The following is a 21,848-nucleotide window of genomic DNA, read 5'->3' as shown; positions in this document are numbered from 1 at the left end:
AACAGTGAGCCAGAAGCTGGATAAGTGGCTGATAGTACTTCACAAACACTGGAGACCCAGCAGCTCCCAGAGAGCGAAGCAGATCCTGGAACTGGGTCCATAAAGAGCCTCCTTGTCCCAGTCTGACCTGCTGCTGTAAGTTACAGAGAGTGAAACACCGCTGACTTGAGCAAATGGAAGCCATATGAGGGCAGAGGGCAGCAGAGGGCCTCCTCACAGAGGCTCTTTGTGACAGGAGCTGGGGACGGGGATAGTTCAGATCAATCTGACTCAAACAATCTATACGTAGTTTCAAGTGCATACAAACACCATGCTGATGCCGAAAGGGACGAGGTATTTTCATTACTGTGCTGAAAATAGTTGGCTGGTTTCTCCGTGTTCTGTCTGAATATAGAGGAGGCTTGTTTGCACGCTGGTCAGCCTGCTGTTTATAAAATGCTCTTTTCATCAGCGGTGGAGTGGCCCACAATGACCCCACTAAGTTAACAGCAGCAGCCCCATCTGGCCTGCACACAGGTATGTAACGGTCAGGGTGGCACAGGGAAGCTCAGAGACACGCTGATGTCAGTGTTGGCTCTTACATCACCAGCAGCAGCAGCAGCAGCAGCAGCAGGGAGGTGGTTTGCTCTGCTGAGTGTATTGATGGAGGGCAGGGTCACCTTTTAAAAACCACTGAGTTTGAGTAGGAGAGCCCACCGCTGAACTTCCTGTTGCTGGATGTTTGCAACACTCATAATCAATGAAGTGTTCCAGCAATAGAAGTGGTTAGAGGGCTTTATAGCAGGAGATGTCAGAAGGTTGCTGGCTCAATCCCACAGCTGCATGTGAAAGTCTGCTGACCATTATGTACGAACTTTTGTTTTTTGTGACCAGATTTTTATTTTTGATCTTTGTTTTCTGACAAATGCAGCTACGCTTCTGCAGACAGTGTTTCTGCAGCCTCACTAAATATAGTTGAGTAAAAGGTGCAGTACTTTCCTCCAAAATGTAGTGGAGTCGCAGTGTAAATTAGCAGAAAACAGATATACTATGGTTAAAAAAAAATGTACTTGGTCATAAGGCACCTGTATGTGTGTCATGTGCCTTATGACCAAGTACATTTTTTTTTAAACCATAGTATATCTGTTTTCTGCTAATTTACACTGCGACTCCACTACATTTTGGAGGAAAGTACTGCACCTTTTACTCAACTATATTTATTTAATAGCTCTAGTTACAAGTTACTTTACATGCTGCATCAGAGCAAAAGTGGCACATTTTTAAATCAGATAAATGCTTAATATATGATTGCAAAATGGGCCTGTAGAATGCAGTATACATGTAATGTATGTAAATAAATATCTAAGTATATTTAATACCAGATAGTTTAACACTTTTGCAGAAGTACTTTTTTGTTTGGGTGACTTTCACTTTTTCGAAGTGATATTTTAACATGATTTATTTACTTTTACTTGTAAATGATTTTTGGGTACATTTTTAAAAAGCTGTGTATAAAGTGGGTATACTAATACAAAAAAAGAACATTCTCATATGAAAGTCTAACATTCAAAATGTGGGAAATGTCCTTTAATTATCAAAAGCACATAAACACTCACGATGAAGCAGAGTGTGTGTGTGTGTGTGTGTGTGTGTGTGTGTGTGTGTGTGTGTGTGTGTGTGTGTGTGTGTCGCTACATGACGTTGTTTTGACGCATTTTCTGTGAAAACAGCGTTTCTCGGTTTAGCCAGTAGAGGCCGCTGACGCTCCTCTCCTCGTCGGGTTGATGTTTTGCACCCGGACTGGCTTTGGTCGTTGCTGATTGGTTGATGTGTTTTTTCTGTCACGCCTTCTCGAGGTCGTTCTCCTCTCCCATTGGTTGTTTCGGGACTTTTGGTCACCCGTGCGTCAAACTGAAAATAACAAGATTGGTTTCACATGCAAACTGTCAAGAGTGAAGGAAGCGAGCGGGTGGCAGCGATGTGAACCTCCCAGCCGCACTGTGAGTTCATTATTTAGTTGCTCGCTGCTATTGGAAATTCAAAATGAACACGCTTCTTGTCTTAAGCGCCAATAGTAATAACGGCACTCGCTTCAAATGCGGACAAAATGGCACTGGAGGACTTGTTTACATTGCCGAACAGCCGGGGTACTAACTGGATGCTAACATTAGCAAACGTTAGCTAAATGGGTGTTTGCGCTGCTAATATTAACGACAGCTAATGGCGATTTATTCGACAAATAACGTTGTTGTTGAAGTCAACTAATTGTGATATGTAGACACGATTCCATATAAGTGTGTGGCGCTGTTAATCTAGATTCATAACATCTACGTCTTCGTGTTCAAACATCCATTTTGCAGATTGTACTCAAGGTTAATGAACTTGTTGCCGATGTAACGGCAGCATCAACCGTCAATATGTGCTTTGGTTAGCTTAACGTTAACCGACGCTGGTTACTGTATAGATATGTATAGCTCGGTTAAACATCCCGCCTTGTGTCTCTAAATTCATACAGCTAAATCTGTCAGGCCTCCTTCCACCTGGAACATCAGGTGCATGTTGCAAATTGTTGCTGGATTTTATTTAGATTTTTGATCAGAAGATATGGAAGGAAAATGCTCATGCTCACTGTACTTCATTGCTGGGCTGTTAACTAGGTCAAAGCCAGGATTTAAGAAAAACTGAGGTCATTAGTTCAAGTTTCCTATTGCAAATCTTTACTCCACCTTCCTCTGTCCTCTCCACCAAACATGATCAAACAAGTCAGGTCGATGCATAACTTTATTTAATAACTAGTGGATTAGTTGAATGCAGAAAATTATGTACTACTTTTAATTTATACTGTAAATCAAGTCCTACTGAGAATGAGACCTCATTTTCAGAAGACACCTGATTACATAGTAAGTATATCGATCAAACAAAGACATACAGTGTAAGATACAAAAACAAATAGTAATAATAATGCAGTTAAAACAAGTTTAAAAAGAGTCACACAACTGAAACCATTTGTGGTTTTGATCAGATTTCTCACTTCAGTTTATTTCAGCTACAGAGTGCAAAGAATCTAAAAGCAATCTTCATGCACGTCACGAAAGGCAAGAGGCAATAAATCATCGCCTACACACCCACTTTACTCTGCAAGACTGGTTAGGTGTCAAGGTGTCACTTCTAACCACCATCTGAAATATATTTAAACTGTGTCACCTTAATAAACAAGAGGTAAACATGGCTGTGATACCAGTGAGGGAGATGAAAAATAGATTTATTGAAATGGGTTTTGGCGCAGACCCCACTGCCCTGGCTGGAGCAGATCCTGGCATGGTGCTCTGAAGGAGGTGTCTGAGCTTGTCCCAGCAAGGAGTCCTGAGTCATCTGGTTCAAGGTTGGGTAGAGGTGGGAGTTTGATAGACAAGAAAAGCAGAAACTGAGGAAAAGGGCATGTTTAATGAAAAGTGGTGCAATAGAGCGGCTCTGATTACAGATATGAAATTAAGTGAGAGGTCTTTGGAAGGAGGTGAGGCAGGAGCCTTGGTTCTGTCTCATCATTGAACTTCAGTAAACTTCCACTTAATTAGAGTTGATTGTCAGGTGTTTTTATTTATTGGCATATCAGCTTTTAGTATAAGCAGGAAGCTTTTATTGTCCAGTTGCGTCTCTCTTTCTTTGGCTTTAAAGCTACAACAATTAGTAGATTGATAGATTATTTTTTGATACTAAAGGAACCAGAAGGTATTTTGATAGTTGTTTAATTGTCATTTTGTAAGTGCAAAGAAATCCAGACATTGTCAGTTTCTAGCTTATCAAAGATTTTCTGCTTTTTCTGTTTTGATATATTGTAAATTAATTTTGGGGTTTTTGTACCACTGGTTTGACAAAACAAGACTTTTGAAAATCTCGCTCTGAGGCCTGGTAAACGCTGCTGGACATTCTTTGCTATTATCTGGTTATTTTATTGACAAACCAATTCATCAATTCAATTAGGAAATCACAGGCAGCTTAATTGATAATGGAGACCTAATTTACTTTCATGTTGTCAGATCAGTTGAACAATGACTTCCTGCTCTTAAGGTTGGCCAATTTCCCCAGTAACTTTTGGTTCATTAAAACCAATTGGATTGTGTGAAAATGTATTTTAATCAAGGTTAAAACATCAATGTTTTAATGTGTGCTCTTTAAAAGTTGATGCAGTGAGAATACAGCCACGTGTAGCATGAAATTGTAGAATGTAAACTGAAACCAGGATTGCCCAAACCCCCATAAAACATAAAGAGGACGTGACCTCGGTGTCCTCAGTGGGGGCTGTGGCTGTGCTTGTGGCCTGAGTAAGCAGGTGTGATAGAGGAGATTAACTGTTATGCTCAAGCTCTGAAACACTAATCCATTTAGGCATGGACAGAGTTTATTTAAAATCAACTCTGGGCCAAGAATAAGTTTCTGTATTTGCAGCAGTTAAACATTTCTAATGTCGTTATGCTCAACAGTTACAGAGTTGACTGGAATGAACTTATATTTTCTAACTACCATTGCCTTAAATCTGTGTGCACAGGTGTAAATGTGTTTAATTTTAAAAAATAACGTCTTTTAAAACATTTATCTAATCCAACTGTCTACTACATGTCTTATTCCCCCTTTGAATTAGACTGTCAGGAGAACATTTATTTAGCTGGAGGCAGCAGGAGGATTAACCATTCCTGCAGTCAAACTAAATGTTCTGTAAAGTGATGTTTATTCAATATTTATGATTTTCTGTGCATTGTTTTCTTTAGTGTCTAAGAAAAAAAGTCTAAAAGCAGTTAACACATACACCATATGTCACAGTTTCCCAAAGTTCCCTAGTTAACACATTTATTTAACATGATTTTGGTCCAGAAAGAGTCTACATTGAAAATCATAGAAGACAAAGAAAACCTGAAAATAGTGATTTTTTTTCTTCTTTTTCTAATCCTGGAAAAAAAAAATGAGTACTTTGTCTTTAAGGTCGGGGGACCTTCAGCTAAACAAGCATATTCTGTAGAGAGAACTTGGCCTTTTTTCAGTCTTATTTGTGTTCCCTCAGCTTGAGATCCCCAAAGCTTTGGACAGCGCTGTGTTTATCTCATTTGGACCCCTTCATGGCTGTTTATGCTAATAACACAATTTTCCACTGCAGATACTCAGTGTCGACCCTTGAGTGACTGTGCCTCATGGGGAAGCGGTTTGTTGTTCAGATGGGTGTCTTATAGCCTGCCAGAGGGTAATGAGCAGTTGTGGTTTGTCTCCAGCCTGTCCTGTCTCCATGACTGGCTAATGTTTAGTGGTGATGATGGAAATGCAGATGAGAGGCTGATGGCCGACTGTTTTGCAGTACCAGACTGCAGCGTCAGGTTAAATGTGTAACAGGAAAGTAAGTGTTGGAGGTAATTATTGCTCAAACACGCAGCCATTTCTGCTTGAACTGATGGTATATTGCCTGAGATTTGCAGTACCAGACATGGTGCACTTTTTTAACATGTACTTTAAAGACCAAAATTACCCTCCCAGTTTGGCATAATGAGACAGTTGGAAAGAAACCAGCGGATGTCCGGGAAGAAGGATGAGCACTGAGACATTTTTATCAATTTAGATTCACTTAGTGGTTCTCCTTATTGATTTTAATTCTGACTGGATTCATTTCTCAGTCCCTGTTTGGTGCAGAAGGATTCATATATTTAACTCAGCTCTTTCACATGTTAGACCTGTTTTTTGTGTATTTGCAGCATTCAAGCTGAACATTAAGATTGCAGCACTTGATGAATATAAAGAGTGTTGCCACTCACAAGTTCTTCATCAACTCATTAGTTGTAACCATGGTCACTTCCACCCACTGTGACTTCATGTGCCTAGTTGAGAATTTAAAACAAAAGCACTGACAATAATTCACCGTGCTTCTGCAGGTTGCAGCCTGGCTCGGGCTAACATGTAAAAATGGGAACAGAGAAAGATATTTAAATGTGTTTGCAAAACATCATATTTCACAGAGGAAATTCTGCCTGTTGCGTTGAGATAGAGAAGGCAAACTGGATATCATTTTAGTGGATGAGAGCAGGATGGTAAAATTAGGTGAGCCACCAGAGAATACCAACAACAGTAACAGCACAAGACAGGGCAGCAAGGTCAATGTTTTAGCTTTGTGCCGTCCTCTGCGCTGAAATATACAACCAGATGTTCTGTAACACTCTCACACACCAGGAGAAATGGGTTTCATTTTGCTGTCCTGCCATTCTGTCATGATTTATTTTTTCCTGTACTGTCCAGAAAGTGTTGTCTGTATGTCTGAATCCATGTGAATGCAACATAAAAATGCTTGGACAGCCTCTATGATTTTAACACTAGAGGCTTGTCCCTGTGGGCCACTTTGATAAAATGCACAGACAAACATGTGCACAGGGGTAAACAGACATGAATGATGTATGTAAAATATGTCTTATAATGTAACTATTGTGATGTACAGTGAGACTATGACTTGGTGGCATGCAAATCAAAATTATTCAACACCATGAAGCGAAGTTGCAGAAATAATGTGTAATGTTTTTGTTTCTCTTGTAGGACTGTTGGTATCGAATACAAATGGAGGAAAGGACTGTCACGAGATAATTGGGGCTGTAGCCTCCACGTTGCTAAAGACTCTTGAGAAGACATGAGAGAAGAATTTGCTGAAAGTAGAATGAGAAACTTGAGTAACGACCTGGATTGACTGAGGACTGACGAGCACCATCATTTCCCACTGAAACTTTTACCTTTGAGCTCCGCTCATTCAGACTCATTCTGCTCCTCTGACACACACCTTCATCCACCAGCTCTGCTGTCCAACCGAGGCAGAGTGGACCCGTCCCTCCCCCCAGGCCTTGCGCCCTCCCATCGGCGGCCCGCTTTGGCGGTGTGTTGGTGTAAGATGGCGCGGTGGGACGCTGAGGGCTGCCGCGGGGGACTGTGATGTCAGAGCCCAACAGCCCGGGCGAGAGCCGGCGTGGCGCTCCCAGATTCTTCGTGGGCTGCGAGGACGATGAGAGCGAGGTCCTGGAAGACAGCATGAGGACAGACATGGAGCTATATGAGGACGACGAAGACACAGACTCGGTGCGAGATTTGTTTCTTTTATATATTCCTCCACTAAGTTGCTGCTGCTAGCTGGAATAACTTTGGTAGAATATCAAAAGCATCGGGTTATCTGTAAATGGAAACATTGCAGATGAGTCACAGTCGAAGGCTTTTATTAAACATTATGCACCCTTGGCAGCCGGTTCATCACTTTTTGGATGAAAGTGTAGCAAAGCAACTCGAATATTTTCTTAGAGGCAGTATCCTTTAATATCTTTAGTGGTTTTGACAGGGACCAAGTTATTTCATTACAGCTGGTTGTCATCTCTTTGGTATTTAATCATTTGGTATATTTACACAGATGCTATCGGGGTTCCTCAGAGAAACCAGGTTAGGCTAAATGTGTCTACATGCCCTGCAGTAACCTTTCAGTATGAGGCTTATGGGTAAAATGTGGGACTAAGTTGCCAGGGTCTCCCTGCTTCCTCAGACAGGTCATTGACAGGTTGCTCTTCCTCTCCTTCGTTCAGCCCCCAGAGCGACAGATCGTGGTGGGGATCTGCTGCATGATGAAGAAGTCCAAATCCAAGCCAATGACCCAGATCCTGGAGAGGCTGTGCAGGTTTGAGTACATCACTGTGGTCATCTTCCCAGAGGATGCCATCCTCAACGAGGCCGTGGACAAATGGCCTCTATGTGACTGCCTCATCTCCTTCCACTCCAAGGGTACATCATGCACACACTAGCAAGCACACATGAACACAGACAGGTTTTTAATGTAGTACATATGAATTATTTTTAATATTCTTTCTGCAGAGGTCTTGATTTAACAGCTGCATAATACAAAATTAGATGGATCTACAATCACATGCTGTTTCCTGTGTGTATCTGTGTGATCACATCATCAACTGTCCAATCACTGTGCCTGTCGTTCAGTACTACGTGATAGCATCTCTGAGTGTTTCTGAGTGTTCCAGCAGTTTCTAATCAACCATAACTCTGAACTTGTTTTCCTTCCGTTGGTGACATCATACAAATTGTAACTGTGTCCATTTCCTCTGTATGTGAACCTGCAGGATTCCCGCTGGATAAGGCAGTGAGTTATGCCAAACTGAGAAACCCTCTGCTCATCAACGACCTGAACATGCAGTACTACATACAGGACAGGTTCGGCAACAAACCCAAACTCTATAATTCCAGTATTGGCTGAAATTATGCATGCAAGGCAAAGTGAGGCTTGATAATATAACAACCATGACTAGTTTCTGTATTGATTGGTTAATTTTTGTATTTCTTTTCAAACAGGAGAGAGGTGTATCGCATCCTGCAGGAGGAGGGCATAGATCTACCACGCTATGCTGTGCTGAACCGTGATCCAGATAATCCAGATGGTCAGTCGGCCCACTCATGAGTGATATTCAGTAGAGTTTTTGAGTCATGTATCATTTTTGCTTAAACATACCACAAAGAGTTTTTACCTGGTAGTTAAACATAATAAATATTCTTATATTGACAAAGCCTACTTACTATTTACTACCACTTACCTACTATTTATTTATATGCTTATTTATACGTGCACATGAATAAGTTGCTGGAAAAACCTGAAAATGCACCTTGAAAGAAATTAAGAACGCTGAACATAGGTGTATAAACAGAACTAAAACAATGATAGCCTTTCAATTCCATCATTATGATATTACAGTTGATAGATGAATTACCTCATGCTGCAAACAGCTGTGTTTAAAAAAAAAAACAAAAAAAAAAACAACAACATTGAAAAGAAGTTGCATTTTTGTTTTACTTACCTTCAGAACAAGTAAACACGCTAGCTGGATCGAGATCTTTGACACGAGGCAACGCTCCTGTCAGTTCTCTGCACAGGGCTCGCTAAAATCTGCAAACAATTAATAGTTCCTTATAGAATCAGAAATACTTAATTGATCCCCGAGCTGAAATTGATTTGTTACAGTAGCTCCTTCTAGAATAGAAATGTCACACTATATAGAGGCTGAATGAAATACAAATAGAGAAAACAATAACAAAAAACTGATTAAAGCTGCAAGCAGATGAACACAATGTGACAGCTGAATATGTATATACAGATATGAATATACTTGCTACTAGAAATGGAGTATGCTGTAGCACGTTGCAAATATTCTTGAAATCGGTGTTACATGACCAGAGAAAACTGAGAAAAATGGGCTACAGTATTTAGAAAGCTGGTTATATTTCCTGTTTAAGATCACATGGAATAACTCAATAGAAAGCTGACTGCATTCCACTTTTAATTTAATTCTTGAAGCTTTTTTTTCCTCCTTTAAAACTCTCAGAAAAACAGCCCTGGAGCTTGTGTCCCTGCAGGGTCATGAGACCATTAATTTTAAGACTGCATTGGTTTTATTTCAACTTGTGGGTAAATATAGTATCAAATGTGAAGCTGTTGCAAGTGTACCATACTTAAGCACTGTGATATGATGGATCTGTCATTCTTAGCCTGTTTTTACACAGTGACGTGGAGAGGGTCCCTGCACTGATGAGTGATCAGATAGTTTACGTCTCTGCCTTCCTTGACACTAACGACTGTCTGTCACATGGTCCAGAGTGCAGAGCTGCTTCACAGGGCTCGAGAGTAAACATTCGGGGGGGGAAGTGTCATCTGTGTATATTAAAAGAGGTAATGAGAGGGGGCTTCTTGGCACACTGGCTCATTTGCTGTGTGTGTTTTTTGTTTTAGAGTGTAACCTGGTGGAAGGAGAGGACCATGTGGAGGTGAACGGAGAGATATTCCAGAAACCTTTTGTTGAGAAACCTGTCTGCGCTGAGGACCACAACGTCTACATCTACTACCCCACCTCGGCTGGTGGTGGCAGCCAGAGACTCTTCAGAAAGGTCCTTTGACTTTGGCTGTGCAGGCTTGTTTTTGGTCTATAAATCCAACAGTGTTCAGTCTAAACTCGGTGAAGAGATAAGAGGAAACTGGCGATTTATTAAATTTAAATTCCAAACATCCTGAAATTGTCTTGACAACAGCTGTTTACTGTTGCCTTAATGACCACTCTCACAACCATTATGCTGATACTTGGTTGTTAATGCTGCAGATAAAACAGACTGGTCATTACTCGCTGCTCCTGCACAGACGGTGACTCATCAGTGCATCTTTTCACTCTAATCTATGGTTTTGACTCGTTAGAGCTTGATTGTGAAGGCAAATTCAGATCAAAGCTTTTTTTCCCCCTCTCAGAGTGCACTTATGTGCCCAAAGTCATGTCGCTCATGTTATACTTGGAAATGTGTTGCAGGTCCATGGCTGCTCTTGACATTTTCAGTGTACACCGTCCTTTTATCTTCCTCAGTAATAATGGCCACTGTTAATCAACTGGACAGACTAGGACACACCAGGCATTAACCTGCACAACTTAATAGGCTCTCTTGTCATTGTACATGAGGCTATTGCTCTGCAAGAGAAAGAGCATCACCATAAATTAGGCACACTGCTTTCAAACATGGAGCTGTAGCCTTTAAGTCAGATCGTGATGGATGTTGGAGAGACTATACAGAGTTTAACGGCAGTGTTTTCAGAATCACAACATTTCTCTCGCTGTGTGGTTTGTGTAGATCGGGAGCCGGAGCAGTGTGTACTCACCAGAGAGCAGTGTGAGGAAGACCGGCTCTTACATCTATGAAGAGTTCATGCCAACAGATGGAACTGATGTTAAGGTAGAGTATTGATTATTGAAATATGTGAAAGGAAATAATGATAGGAAAAAAGTATGGGATGGAATATGAGGCACTCCTTATTGACATTTATTCCTTCTTAACAGATAAATAGATTTATGAGAAGGAAGGAATCACTTAGGGCGTCCTTGATTGATGAAGTAAAATTTCTATTTATTTAATCAGCATTGAACTCATCAAATGAACCACTGTGTTCTGGTTCACAAGTTCTGGTTCTTTGCAAAAAAATCTAAAGGGAAAAGCCTGTAGTCATAAAAACACGAGTCAGCTTGATCCCCAAAAAGCATTTCATCAATTAATGTACAGTTAGTGACCTTACTGACTTGACTACTGAAGTGCTATATAAATACAGTCCCTTTATGGAGGGTGTTGGATGTGACCTCAGGTGTACACAGTGGGGCCAGACTATGCTCACGCTGAGGCTCGGAAGTCTCCTGCTCTGGACGGGAAGGTGGAGCGAGACAGTGAGGGGAAGGAGGTCCGCTACCCCGTCATGCTCTCAGCCATGGAGAAGCTGGTGGCCCGAAAGGTCTGCCTAGCATTCAAGGTAAGCAATGGTATTGTCTCAATAAATTGCTGATTCTGTTGCATCTCATCATGAGTAAAAATAAATGTGTCCTGCTCTCCTTTTATTGCAGCAAACTGTGTGTGGCTTCGATCTCCTGCGTGCCAATGGACACTCTTATGTGTGTGATGTCAACGGTTTCAGTTTCGTGAAGAACTCGATGAAGTACTATGACGACTGTGCCAAGATCCTCGGGTACCGCGTTTATTTTTCATCATTTTCCTGTCAAGTCGACCATTTCCCTCTGCTTTTAGTTGATTTCTGGTTCAGATCTGTTGATTTTGATTTGTGTCTCTTCGTGGCTCTTCAGGAACATCGTGATGCGTGAGCTGGCTCCTCAGTTTCAGATTCCCTGGTCCATCCCGACCGAGGCAGAGGACATCCCCATTGTGCCCACTACATCAGGGACCATGTGAGTCATAACAGTGTGTTGTGTGCGGAACAGATGGTATGCTTCTAATTAAGTTAGTTGGTTATATTGTTATAATTGTCCTAAATCATTTCATCAGCTGTGTTTGAACGTTCACAGTCTAGAACCTGAGACAAGGTCATATAATGTAAACTGTTTAAATGAGGATAAGCAGTGTAATTAAATATACTTAAAGCTACTTAATGTAGATATAGATATTGTTATAATGTGTTCAGTCGCTCTGTAGTGTTAACATTTAAGTATTCAGTATTAAACAAGCAAATTGTGCTCATTGTCTTTGTCTAATTGCATTAAGAGTAAGATTGTGCTCTTTCTTTATTTCTCTGTACAGTTTATCTAATATAACCGACAGCTGTGAGGTTTTCATTATCAACCGCAGTGGATAAACAGTGTTGATTAATGGAAGAGGAGTCCATTTATAAGATGTAACTGATGATGTTAACTTATTCTGACACTCTTCAGGATGGAGCTCCGCTGTGTCATTGCTGTCATCCGACATGGAGACCGAACGCCCAAACAGAAGATGAAGATGGAAGTTCGCAACCCCATGTAGGTTGTCTCTGTTACTGCCTTTATTTGTGCTGCAACTAGTGATGAAAGAGTTTTGATGAATCAGAAATTTGTCTTTTGATTCATGCAGGTTCTTTGATCTATTTGAAAAATATGGAGGATACAAAACAGGGAAATTGAAACTGAAGAAGCCAAAACAACTGCAGGTAACAATAAGTCAGATAAAGACACAGTTCTGTAGGTTTTACTTTGTAACAGTCTCCCACCGTGTGTGTGTTTCAACTTTTGTGTGAACTGCTGTAAGAATTCTGACAGCTTGTTACTCTGAACCTCAACAGGAGGTGCTGGACATCACACGGCAGTTGTTAGCAGAACTGGGACAGCACAATGACTGTGAGATAGAAGAGAAGAAATCTAAACTGGAGCAGCTGAAGACTGTTCTGGAAATGTGAGTCAGGAGTGAACTGGGTCACCCTCTTAACAACTAATCCCTGGTCCCATATTCATTTAATTATTTTCTAGGTCACCTCAGCAAATTGTGTTAAAACATGATAGACTGCAACAAGGAATTACAGAACGTTAATCCATACAGGTCACATTGCAAACATGGAAACTGCCAGAACTCCAACGTATGTTTAAGTATACTGTAAAATAAAAGGATGGAGGTGTTTGGTTGTTGATGAGTTTTATGCAAAGCTTAAGTTCCTGAATCTCAACTTCATGTTGAATATCCTAAAAGTGGTTTGGGCAGTTCCTTGGCTTCCTCCTGCGCTTATGACAAATGAGTTTTCAAAAGGTCACCGGCCAAACACAACAACCAACAGCATCAGATGTGCTGCAGCTGCAGTGTTTGTTCTGTAAACAGCCTGGATACAGAGAAATTAAGGCAATTGTGCACAACTTCTTTTCTTAAAAACAACAGACAGAATATCTTGACAGCTCAGTATGACAGATTTTATTACTTACAGGAGCGGCATATCCTGATCCTGTTTCTATACAAGTCACCACCACATTGTTCATCGACATTACAAGTAGTGGCAACCCCCCAGTTTGTTATCAGAGGAGGAAGAAGGCATGTTTATCCAAGAATAGCGTTGGCTTTTAATGACTCCAGATCTGTTTCAATTTCTTGCCAATAAAGGTATGGCCACTTCTCTGGGATCAACAGAAAAGTGCAACTAACCTACCTGCCCCATGGGCAGCCAAAAACCTCAAGTGAGGAAGAAGGTAAGAAGGTTTTAAATCTCTTTCTCTAAATAATATGTTGCAAAGCTCAAGCTGGATAAATACTGATGTGACTGTTAACTGCGTTGCTCTGGATTCTAATTACAGACACACGTAAGGAAGGTCCGTCTCTGCTGCTGGTGCTGAAGTGGGGAGGAGAGTTGACTCCTGCTGGCAGAGTGCAGGCTGAGGAGCTGGGAAGGGCCTTCCGCTGTATGTACCCCGGAGGACAAGGTGAGACTCACAGCAGGGTTTCCCACTGAAACACATCATGTTGTGTTTCATTACTTTGATAGTAATTTTGTTATGGACCCAAATAATTACTCACCTGCTGATCGAAAATGAAGTTCATATATGTGTGAATTAATGTTGTTTAAGGAGGTGTTACGAAGTTAAGTTAGATTTTTTATAACTGATACGAAAGGTCAGAACAAGAGGTGGGAAGAGCGGCGTTAAAGCAGGTCAAACATACCATTTTAATTGTGTAATACAGTCTCACTGTCTCACTCTTCCTTCTCTCTGCTGTTCTCATTATTCACTGTCATCTGTCTAGTTTAACATGTCCTGTACAGTAGGTGTGCACATATTGTAGATATAAGGAGTGATTCTAACCAGAGTAAATACAAACCTACAGTCATGGAAATCAAACCTTTGCTGCAGAGAGAAAGAGAAGAAAAAAATGCAAAGGGTATGTGTGGATTTACGGATGTTTTAACATCTCTGGAAAACACCCCAAACATCCTTTGTGTCTTAAAGCAGTCACGTAATCAAAGAAAACCTGAACAAGGAAAGTGACACCCTTCATAGAATGAATTTAAACAACCACAGGATATATTTGTTTAGTTACAGACAGGGGACAGAAGGTCCTTTTCTGTTTGTGCACCTAATTTAAACCATGAATAAATAGGTTTATAACCCAACAAATGTTTTCCAACCTGAATGAAAATGAACCAGTTTGTTGCAGACTTGTTCCCTTGATAGCCCGAAGATCCTAAGAATCTCCAATCAGTTTAAAAACCAAAGCTAATTTGGTGGAAAAGAAATAAGAGTGGCAGCTGGGGTGCAAAAAGGTCACTGAATACCAAGATGGTGATATCTTACCACAGACTATGCTGTGTTAAGCAAAATAAGGCCAAATATATATTGGAGCAATTTAACTCTGACATTTTAAACTAGCAGGCTCTGTGTCGGTGTAATCGCTCATGTTGCTGTTGGCGCTGTGTTTTTGCAGGGGACTATGCTGGCTTTCCAGGCTGCGGGTTACTGCGGCTACACAGCACCTACAGACATGACCTGAAGATATATGCTTCTGATGAAGGAAGGGTGCAGATGACGGCTGCCGCCTTCGCCAAGGTTTGTTTTAATCTTCTATTCTAAAAGCTCCATACAAAATGTTGATCCATCACCACTAGTATAAACATGAGGAACCAGAGTTATGGCCAGATGAAAGCTTTGAAGCGCCACAAGACAGTTGTTTCATTAACTGGATGTAAATCTTTATCTTTACAGAAATGTCAACAGCTGTGTGAGTGTTAAATCAAACTGGAATCAAGATTCCATCATCTAAGTTGAATAGAAAGAAAAGAGCACCACCTGCAGAATCCTAAATGACGCACAAAGATTGTTTCTGAGAAAGGCCGTTGTTTTGAAAATAAATTCAACCTCCCCAAACTTGTACTTTTTCAGAGATTATCAGCTTCTTTAGATGAAGAAGGACTATAGAGGGATGTCCAGTACTGTCAGCTGTTAATATCTAATAACTTTGAAACCAAAGTGCCTCCACATTGTTTGGTAAAATGTGTTTGTCACAGTGTATTTATACAGTGTAGAAATGACCGTCGGTGTTGACAAGATCAGTCTCATGTCTGTCATGATGTTGTGTGTCCCAACAGCTCATGCTTGTTGTGAGATCGCGGAGTATTGGTCACACTGTTGACAAATTATCAAATCCTCACTTTGCATTAAAGATGTTGCCAAAATAAATCACAGATGACCATTTCATTCTGTCTGTGTGAGCAGGGTTTGCTGGCTCTGGAGGGGGAGCTGACACCCATCCTGGTGCAGATGGTGAAGAGTGCCAACATGAACGGGCTGCTGGACAACGACAGCGACTCCCTGAGCAGCTGCCAGCACCGAGTGAAGGCCCGACTGCATGAGATTCTGCAGAAGGACAGAGACTTCACCGACGAAGACTTCGACAGGGTGATTAGTGAACTGCATTTAACACTCTGAGCTGAATATATGTCTTTTCTGTGAGTGCCTGAAGAGGGCAGGAGGATACAACGTTGAGAAACGTGGGTGGTTTGTACACTGAAAACACCTTTATTATTCAGGACCCTGGCTGCAGCATTTAGGAGCTATAGTACAACAACTTGCATCTTAACTTGGTCGACATTTTCCTTCCTCTTTGTCTCGTGTCAGGACCTGTATTGGAATTTGCAAACATGTTGTCTGCCTCAGAGAATGTCGTCTTCTTCTCAGTCTTCATCTGTTTCTTCTTCTTCTTTTTTTGTCTTTGTCTTCTTTTTTGGATAAATGATTCAAACAACATGGCTTTTCACCATTTAATTCTCATAGCGTATTAAACGGTTGATGCTTTTATGCATGTTTAACATTTTGTCAGTATAGCTACTCCCTCAAAACTGTAGCTATGAATTGTAATATATTAATACTTCTTAATCTATGAATTAAAGTCTGTTTTTTGACAGATGCTTCCCACAGAATTTGTTGGACTTGGGGGTTGATATGTAGACACGGGGTCTAATTGTCTGTGACCAAGTCTCCTTTGATCATTCAGAGGATTACTAACCTCTCCTAATGGGAGCAGAAATTATAGGATTCCTTGAGCTAATGTTTGCAGATTAATTGTATTTCTACATTTGAGTCAAAGTCTTTTGTGAGGGTTAGCAGCTTCTGGCTTCTGAGGTCTTCTGTAATGTGAAAGTAGTCAGTGTCCATTTCTTCTGTGTAATTGGTGTTTTTAATGAAAGTGCTTCCTCTCGTGTGTGACAGCTGGCTCCGACCTGCAGTGACTCTTTGGTGAATTCAATGAAGATAGTCCAGAACCCAGTGGCCACATGTGACCGGGTCTACGCCCTCATTCAGAGCCTCACTTCACAAATCCGCAAAAGGATGGAGGACCCCAAGTCAGCTGGTGAGGAAAATCCTCTATTAATCATCTATCAACATTAGTTGTGCACAGCCACACAGATATGTTTGTTTCATGTGGACAGATTTTAAGATTTAAGTTTTTTGTTTTTCCTCATTAGATGAATTTAATATCATGACACTCAAAGCCTTAAAAGATGACATTAGCAAAACTCAAAGGCAGTAGGATCAATATCATGACGCTTCTGTCAGATATGAATATATATAAGTGCAGTGAAATTGTTAAAGTAATTTTCTGACCTCTCACCAGACCTGCAGCTGTACCACAGTGAGACACTGGAGCTGATGCTGCAGCGCTGGTCCAAACTTGAGCGTGACTTCCGCATGAAGAACGGCCGCTACGACATCAGTAAAATACCAGACATTTACGACTGTGTGAAGTATGATGTCATCCACAATGCTACTTTAGGGCTGGAGGACACTCTGGAGCTGTTCAGACTCTCTCGAGCTTTGGCTGACATCGTCATCCCACAGGTAAGAGTGCAGGAAGGAGGAAGAGAGGGTCAGAGGGTCAAAACACATGAAAATGTTAAAACGACGCTGAAATTGAAAGCAATATTAATTTACAGCCTGGAAGTTTGATATGTGTTGAAACACCTGAACTCTTTTCTTGTACCTTTTTAAAATAACCCTAACCCTAACAACAGTTTTGTTGCTACTTTTAGACCAGTTAAGCATTTTAATATACAATCAAAAGGAATTGATACACAAAGGTAGTCAGCAGTATTACCACTCCAGAGGTTGTGTATCTTTTAAACACATTTTCTGTTTTTGCAGGAATATGGCATAAATAAAGTGGAGAAATTAGACATAGCATATGCCTACTGCCTCCCGCTGGTCAGAAAGATCCAGCTGGACCTGCAGAGGACCCACGAGGACGAGTCTGTCAACAAACTACACCCTCTGTGAGTACATTTGAATTTGATGGAAAGACATGATGCGAGGTGTTTGGACTGGCTGTAGTGACACAACACTGGTGTCTTGTTGGCAGGTACTCTCGAGGAGTAATGTCTCCAGGGCGCCACGTCAGGACACGTCTATATTTCACCAGTGAGAGTCATGTCCACTCCCTGCTCAGCATTTTCCGCTATGGAGGTTTGCTCGATGTAAGCAACCCAACATCAGTTCTACAGGCAATTTTTTAAAATGTTTTTCAGATGAGGATGAAAGTTGAACCTGAGTTTTTGTCTGCGTCTGTGACAGGAGGAGAAGGACCAGCAGTGGAAGCGTGCCATGGATTACCTCAGTGCTGTCTCTGAACTCAACTATATGACTCAGATTGTCATCATGCTGTATGAGGACAACAATAAGGTAGAGTTCAGTTGATTTATTTTTGTCATACGCTGCCATTTATTTGTAAGAGTTTGAAAACTTGGTAAGAATTTAAAGCAACATTATGCAGAAACTGTCATTTGCTTGCTGGAGATGGTATCATTGTAACGTCGCTGTTGCTCCCCCTGCAGGACCTCACCTCAGAGGAGCGCTTCCATGTAGAGCTCCACTTCAGCCCTGGTGTCAAAGGTGTCGAGGAGGAGGAGAACGCACCGACCGGCTTCGGCTTCAGGCCCGCCTCTGCAGAGGTAGCACGACAGGTAGAATCACATCCAAACATCGCCACCGTGTTTCTGTTCTGTGCAGACAGCTGAATGTGTGTTTTCTCTTCTTCTTCTCTGCTCGTGCAGAACGGGCAGAAACAGACGGACCCCGGCAGCCTGGAGGACCTCTCACGGGATGAGACCGACCGTGCCGTGCCATTGTCTGAGCCAATCACCATTCAGAGGAGGTCCCCACTCATACGCAATCACAAGACTGGATCCATGGAGGTGAGGCAGATTAATCCACCTTGTCGTACAAAGACTTCACATTTTGTCGATGAAAACACTCTCAAACATCAGTTCTTTAGTCTGTTTAGCCTCCACAGAGCTGCTGTATTGTTTGCGGTACTTATGTAATCAGTCTGTTTTATAAACCCAGAGCTTCTCTCATCTCGTACAAGGTCATTATTTCACTCTGCAAACTGGCAGCCTGCAGTAGTCGTGCTTAAGCCTGGTACATAATATCAAGTGGACTCAAACTGCCCTGTTACCGCTGTCTAAGTATTATGTGCGTGTGTGTGTGTGTTATATCCACCAGGTTCTATCCGAGACATCATCCTCCAAAGTGGGCAGTTATCGACTCTTTTCGCTCTGCTCACGACAATCCCCTGAGATGAAACAAAGTGGATTAGGTAGGTGTCATAATGCCCTGTTTCCATGGCAGCTGTGTGTATAGATGACATGTGCCACAGGTTGCAGTAGAGGACTGTTGTTATGGGAAGACACTATCATCCAACAGCTGCGTTTCCACCACAGGAACTTCCCCAGTGACCAGGGTCTGAATGATGTTATTTTACCCCCAGAAATGTCCCTCCTCATGAGGGAGTCATTCCCAACAGTTCAGAGACTTTGGCAGTGGGGCTTGCAGTGCTGAACATGTATGATTGGTCGAGCACTTGCAGCATTTTATTTTCCAGCCACCATTTTAAAACGTCTGCAGCCGTATGTTTTGTGTTCATGTGCTTCAAGTTGATTGACAGAAGAATGCAAACGTCAGATGGACCGGCAGTGTCATCTGTAGTCATGCACAAAATCTATTTTATTACATCAGCATAATAAGTCACATCACATCACACTCAGAGTGGAAAAAGCAGGAAACATCAAGCTGAGGGAACCTTTCTAGTTCCTTGAAAAGTTCCTGGGACTAAACGTTTCAGGTATTTTCAGTGGAAACGTTGCTATTGATGTAGAAATGCACTTGGAGGGCAGTTTTCGCTTTGGGTTGTAATGCATGCAGGCAGCTTTTTTCTCCTGATGGAGATGTACTGTAAATGTCATATACATGTGTTTGCTAACGCATTCATTTATTTGTAAAGAAAACTGCTCTCCAAATGGCCTGAAGGATGAAAACTGTTGATAAAATGTCCACTATATTGTCCAAAAATCATTTTGACATCCAACAAAACTCCTGTTCAGTAACTGTAAAGTGGAATTCAAAGGCAGTACCTGCTTTAAACACTCGATGGCCCACTTTCCAGAGCAAACACAACCCTCCTGGAATAAACTGTGTTGCGTGGAGAGCCTCTGTCACTGTTTGGAGGATGAGCTTGCTGTTTTTAGATGGTCTCAACATACATTTGTTTTGCATCAAGTAACTAGTTAAGTGTGAGATATCTTCCACTCCATTCATGTGAATTAAATCTTAATAAAACCATCAAACATTTGTACTGGGTGACATGTTCACATACTCTACTGAGGCATTTAAGCTTTAACCTCTATGTAGCTCCATAGATTAACATTTCACTGCTCCCTCTTTCCATCGCAGTAAGCCTCAGATCCTTCTCCCATCAGTGTAATCCTGACTGAAGGACTGACTCTGCAGCTCTGATGTGCTGGCTTACTAAAGACAATTCCACCCCAAGTTTCATTGCTGGATCAGTTTTGTTGTTTGGTGGGTAGATATTCTCATGACTGTCATGGGGTGTGTGTTGAGTTATTTTAAGCACATAAAGTGGTGCAGTCCCTGCCATCCTAAACATCAGAGATATACAAACAGTTTTGGCTTCAGTCCCTTAAATTAAAAACAGCCACTTCTTTTAGCAGCTGCCATTTTGTTTTTGTTGTTCAACAGTCAAACAGGAAGAAATCTTTCAAAGAAAAGTCACAAAGAACATTCTCATTCTGTTGCTTTAGCCTCATTTCACTTTCTGTGTTACTCTTTAATGCTCTCTATTTGGACATCCTCATTCTGAAACAAAATCATATTTAAAGGGAAATCCCAGTATTTTTTAAAACCTGGGCCCCACAGCTGCATATTTTGGTGTGATAATTATTCATACATGCCAAAATCCTGGAAATCGGTCCAGTAGATCCCTTCAGCTGGCTTCAGAGGTTGCAATATAATTCTAAGTGCTTGTTTTTGCCACTGACTGGCACAGTTTGGTATTCTGACAACATCATGGAAGTTATGTACATTTTTGTTAAATAAGAAAACTGTTTGTATTACCAAAAACAAAAGTAGCGCTCTGTAATCTCATCAGAGGTGAATTGTTGCAGGAAGACAGCAGTGGAAACACGAGTCAGAGTTGGAGAGAAAGGTTACATAGAGGGAATGCCATCTGATTCTGACAATCTAGATGAGACATCAGGCATAACAACTCGCATCTAATATGTCAGACTGAGACTTTGAGATTGTTTGAGACTTGGTTAAAAAACATTTCTTTTATTTGAATAAGAAGGTTTCTTTCCATAGAAATAATTTCCATAATGTTGTCAGACACTCAGACAGCCTGTCAGTGACAAAAACAAGCACTTAAATGTTGACAGTCCCCCCAAAGGATTACGTTACGTTTGCAGCCTCTAATTCCAAAACTTTTGGTCATTTGAATCATTTCTACACCAAAACATGTCAACGTGGGGCCGATGTTTAAAAATACCAGCATTCCTCTTTTGAATACTGAATAATGTCACATATTGTTCATATTGTTTCCTTTTAGCCACGCAGCCTGACAAAGTGGCTAAACATTAAGAACCCTCCCACGCCTCCTGTGAGGAGATGGAGAGAGATGTTGTAAGGAGATGCATGGTCTCCTCTGGGTCATTGTCTCTGCCTGTCTGCTGTTTTTCTGTTTCTCCTTTTTCTCTCTTGCTGTCCCTCTCTTGCTAGTTGTTTAAGTAACAGCATGATATGTAGTGGTAACTAACCCACCCCCGCCCCCCCGCAGGCTCTCAGTGCGCCGGGCTCTTCAGCACCACTGTCCTAGGTGGGTCCTCTAGCGCCCCTAACCTCCAGGACTACGCACGCGCACATCGCAAAAAATTCTCCACTGGCAGTCTGTCCTACAAAGACGGTACGTGTTTGAGACGGCGCTCCTTCACTAACCTGCACAGGGCAACAGCAGATCAGTGTCTCACACATCCTCTAATGTGTCCCCTAATTAATCTTAGTCTGTCAAGCTGAGTGACACTCTGTTGGGGAAACTGGGCACCTAAACATGAGGTAGAAATGTGTCGTGTAGATATGTTTAGTATGAACAAGTGTTGAGCAGAGTAGATGCAGAATAGCAGCAGGAGAACTTGAAGATTTCTGTATGTGCTCTATGAGAAAAGTGAGGCATAAAAATCATGTATGCCCATACATGTATTT

The 21,848-nt window shown here is 41.5% G+C and overlaps 1 protein-coding gene across 15 annotated transcripts in view; it reads left to right on the top strand.

Annotated features, from left to right (window-relative positions):
• The first annotated feature begins 1,845 nt into the window (after positions 1–1,845).
• ppip5k1a (diphosphoinositol pentakisphosphate kinase 1a) overlaps positions 1,846–21,848 on the top strand; it is a 33,949-nt gene continuing 13,946 nt past the window's right edge. For 8 of the 15 annotated variants that reach the window (XM_037094893.1, XM_037094891.1, XM_037094890.1 and 5 more), the window contains exons 1-26: positions 1,846–1,979; positions 6,544–7,074; positions 7,566–7,761; positions 8,112–8,202; positions 8,341–8,426; positions 9,770–9,924; positions 10,651–10,752; positions 11,156–11,317; positions 11,409–11,530; positions 11,646–11,747; positions 12,228–12,314; positions 12,406–12,481; positions 12,614–12,723; positions 13,417–13,502; positions 13,608–13,733; positions 14,731–14,852; positions 15,519–15,701; positions 16,512–16,653; positions 16,918–17,141; positions 17,445–17,572; positions 17,659–17,773; positions 17,871–17,978; positions 18,131–18,259; positions 18,350–18,490; positions 18,801–18,894; positions 21,427–21,552. In XM_037094893.1, the coding sequence (XP_036950788.1) occupies positions 6,931–7,074; positions 7,566–7,761; positions 8,112–8,202; positions 8,341–8,426; positions 9,770–9,924; positions 10,651–10,752; positions 11,156–11,317; positions 11,409–11,530; positions 11,646–11,747; positions 12,228–12,314; positions 12,406–12,481; positions 12,614–12,723; positions 13,417–13,502; positions 13,608–13,733; positions 14,731–14,852; positions 15,519–15,701; positions 16,512–16,653; positions 16,918–17,141; positions 17,445–17,572; positions 17,659–17,773; positions 17,871–17,978; positions 18,131–18,259; positions 18,350–18,490; positions 18,801–18,894; positions 21,427–21,552 (3,157 nt within the window). In that variant the 5' untranslated portion in view covers positions 1,846–1,979; positions 6,544–6,930. The remainder of the gene's footprint in view (positions 1,980–6,543; positions 7,075–7,565; positions 7,762–8,111; positions 8,203–8,340; positions 8,427–9,769; positions 9,925–10,650; positions 10,753–11,155; positions 11,318–11,408; positions 11,531–11,645; positions 11,748–12,227; positions 12,315–12,405; positions 12,482–12,613; positions 12,724–13,416; positions 13,503–13,607; positions 13,734–14,730; positions 14,853–15,518; positions 15,702–16,511; positions 16,654–16,917; positions 17,142–17,444; positions 17,573–17,658; positions 17,774–17,870; positions 17,979–18,130; positions 18,260–18,349; positions 18,491–18,800; positions 18,895–21,426; positions 21,553–21,848) is intronic. The other 7 variants (XM_037094894.1, XM_037094903.1, XM_037094892.1 and 4 more) reach the window with 3 other exon arrangements.

This window comes from Acanthopagrus latus, chromosome 4 (genome assembly GCF_904848185.1).
Source record: "Acanthopagrus latus isolate v.2019 chromosome 4, fAcaLat1.1, whole genome shotgun sequence".
NCBI lineage: Eukaryota > Metazoa > Chordata > Actinopteri > Spariformes > Sparidae > Acanthopagrus > Acanthopagrus latus.
The sequence above is the reverse complement of the archived record's forward strand: the minus strand, read 5'-3'. Positions and strand labels throughout refer to the sequence as shown.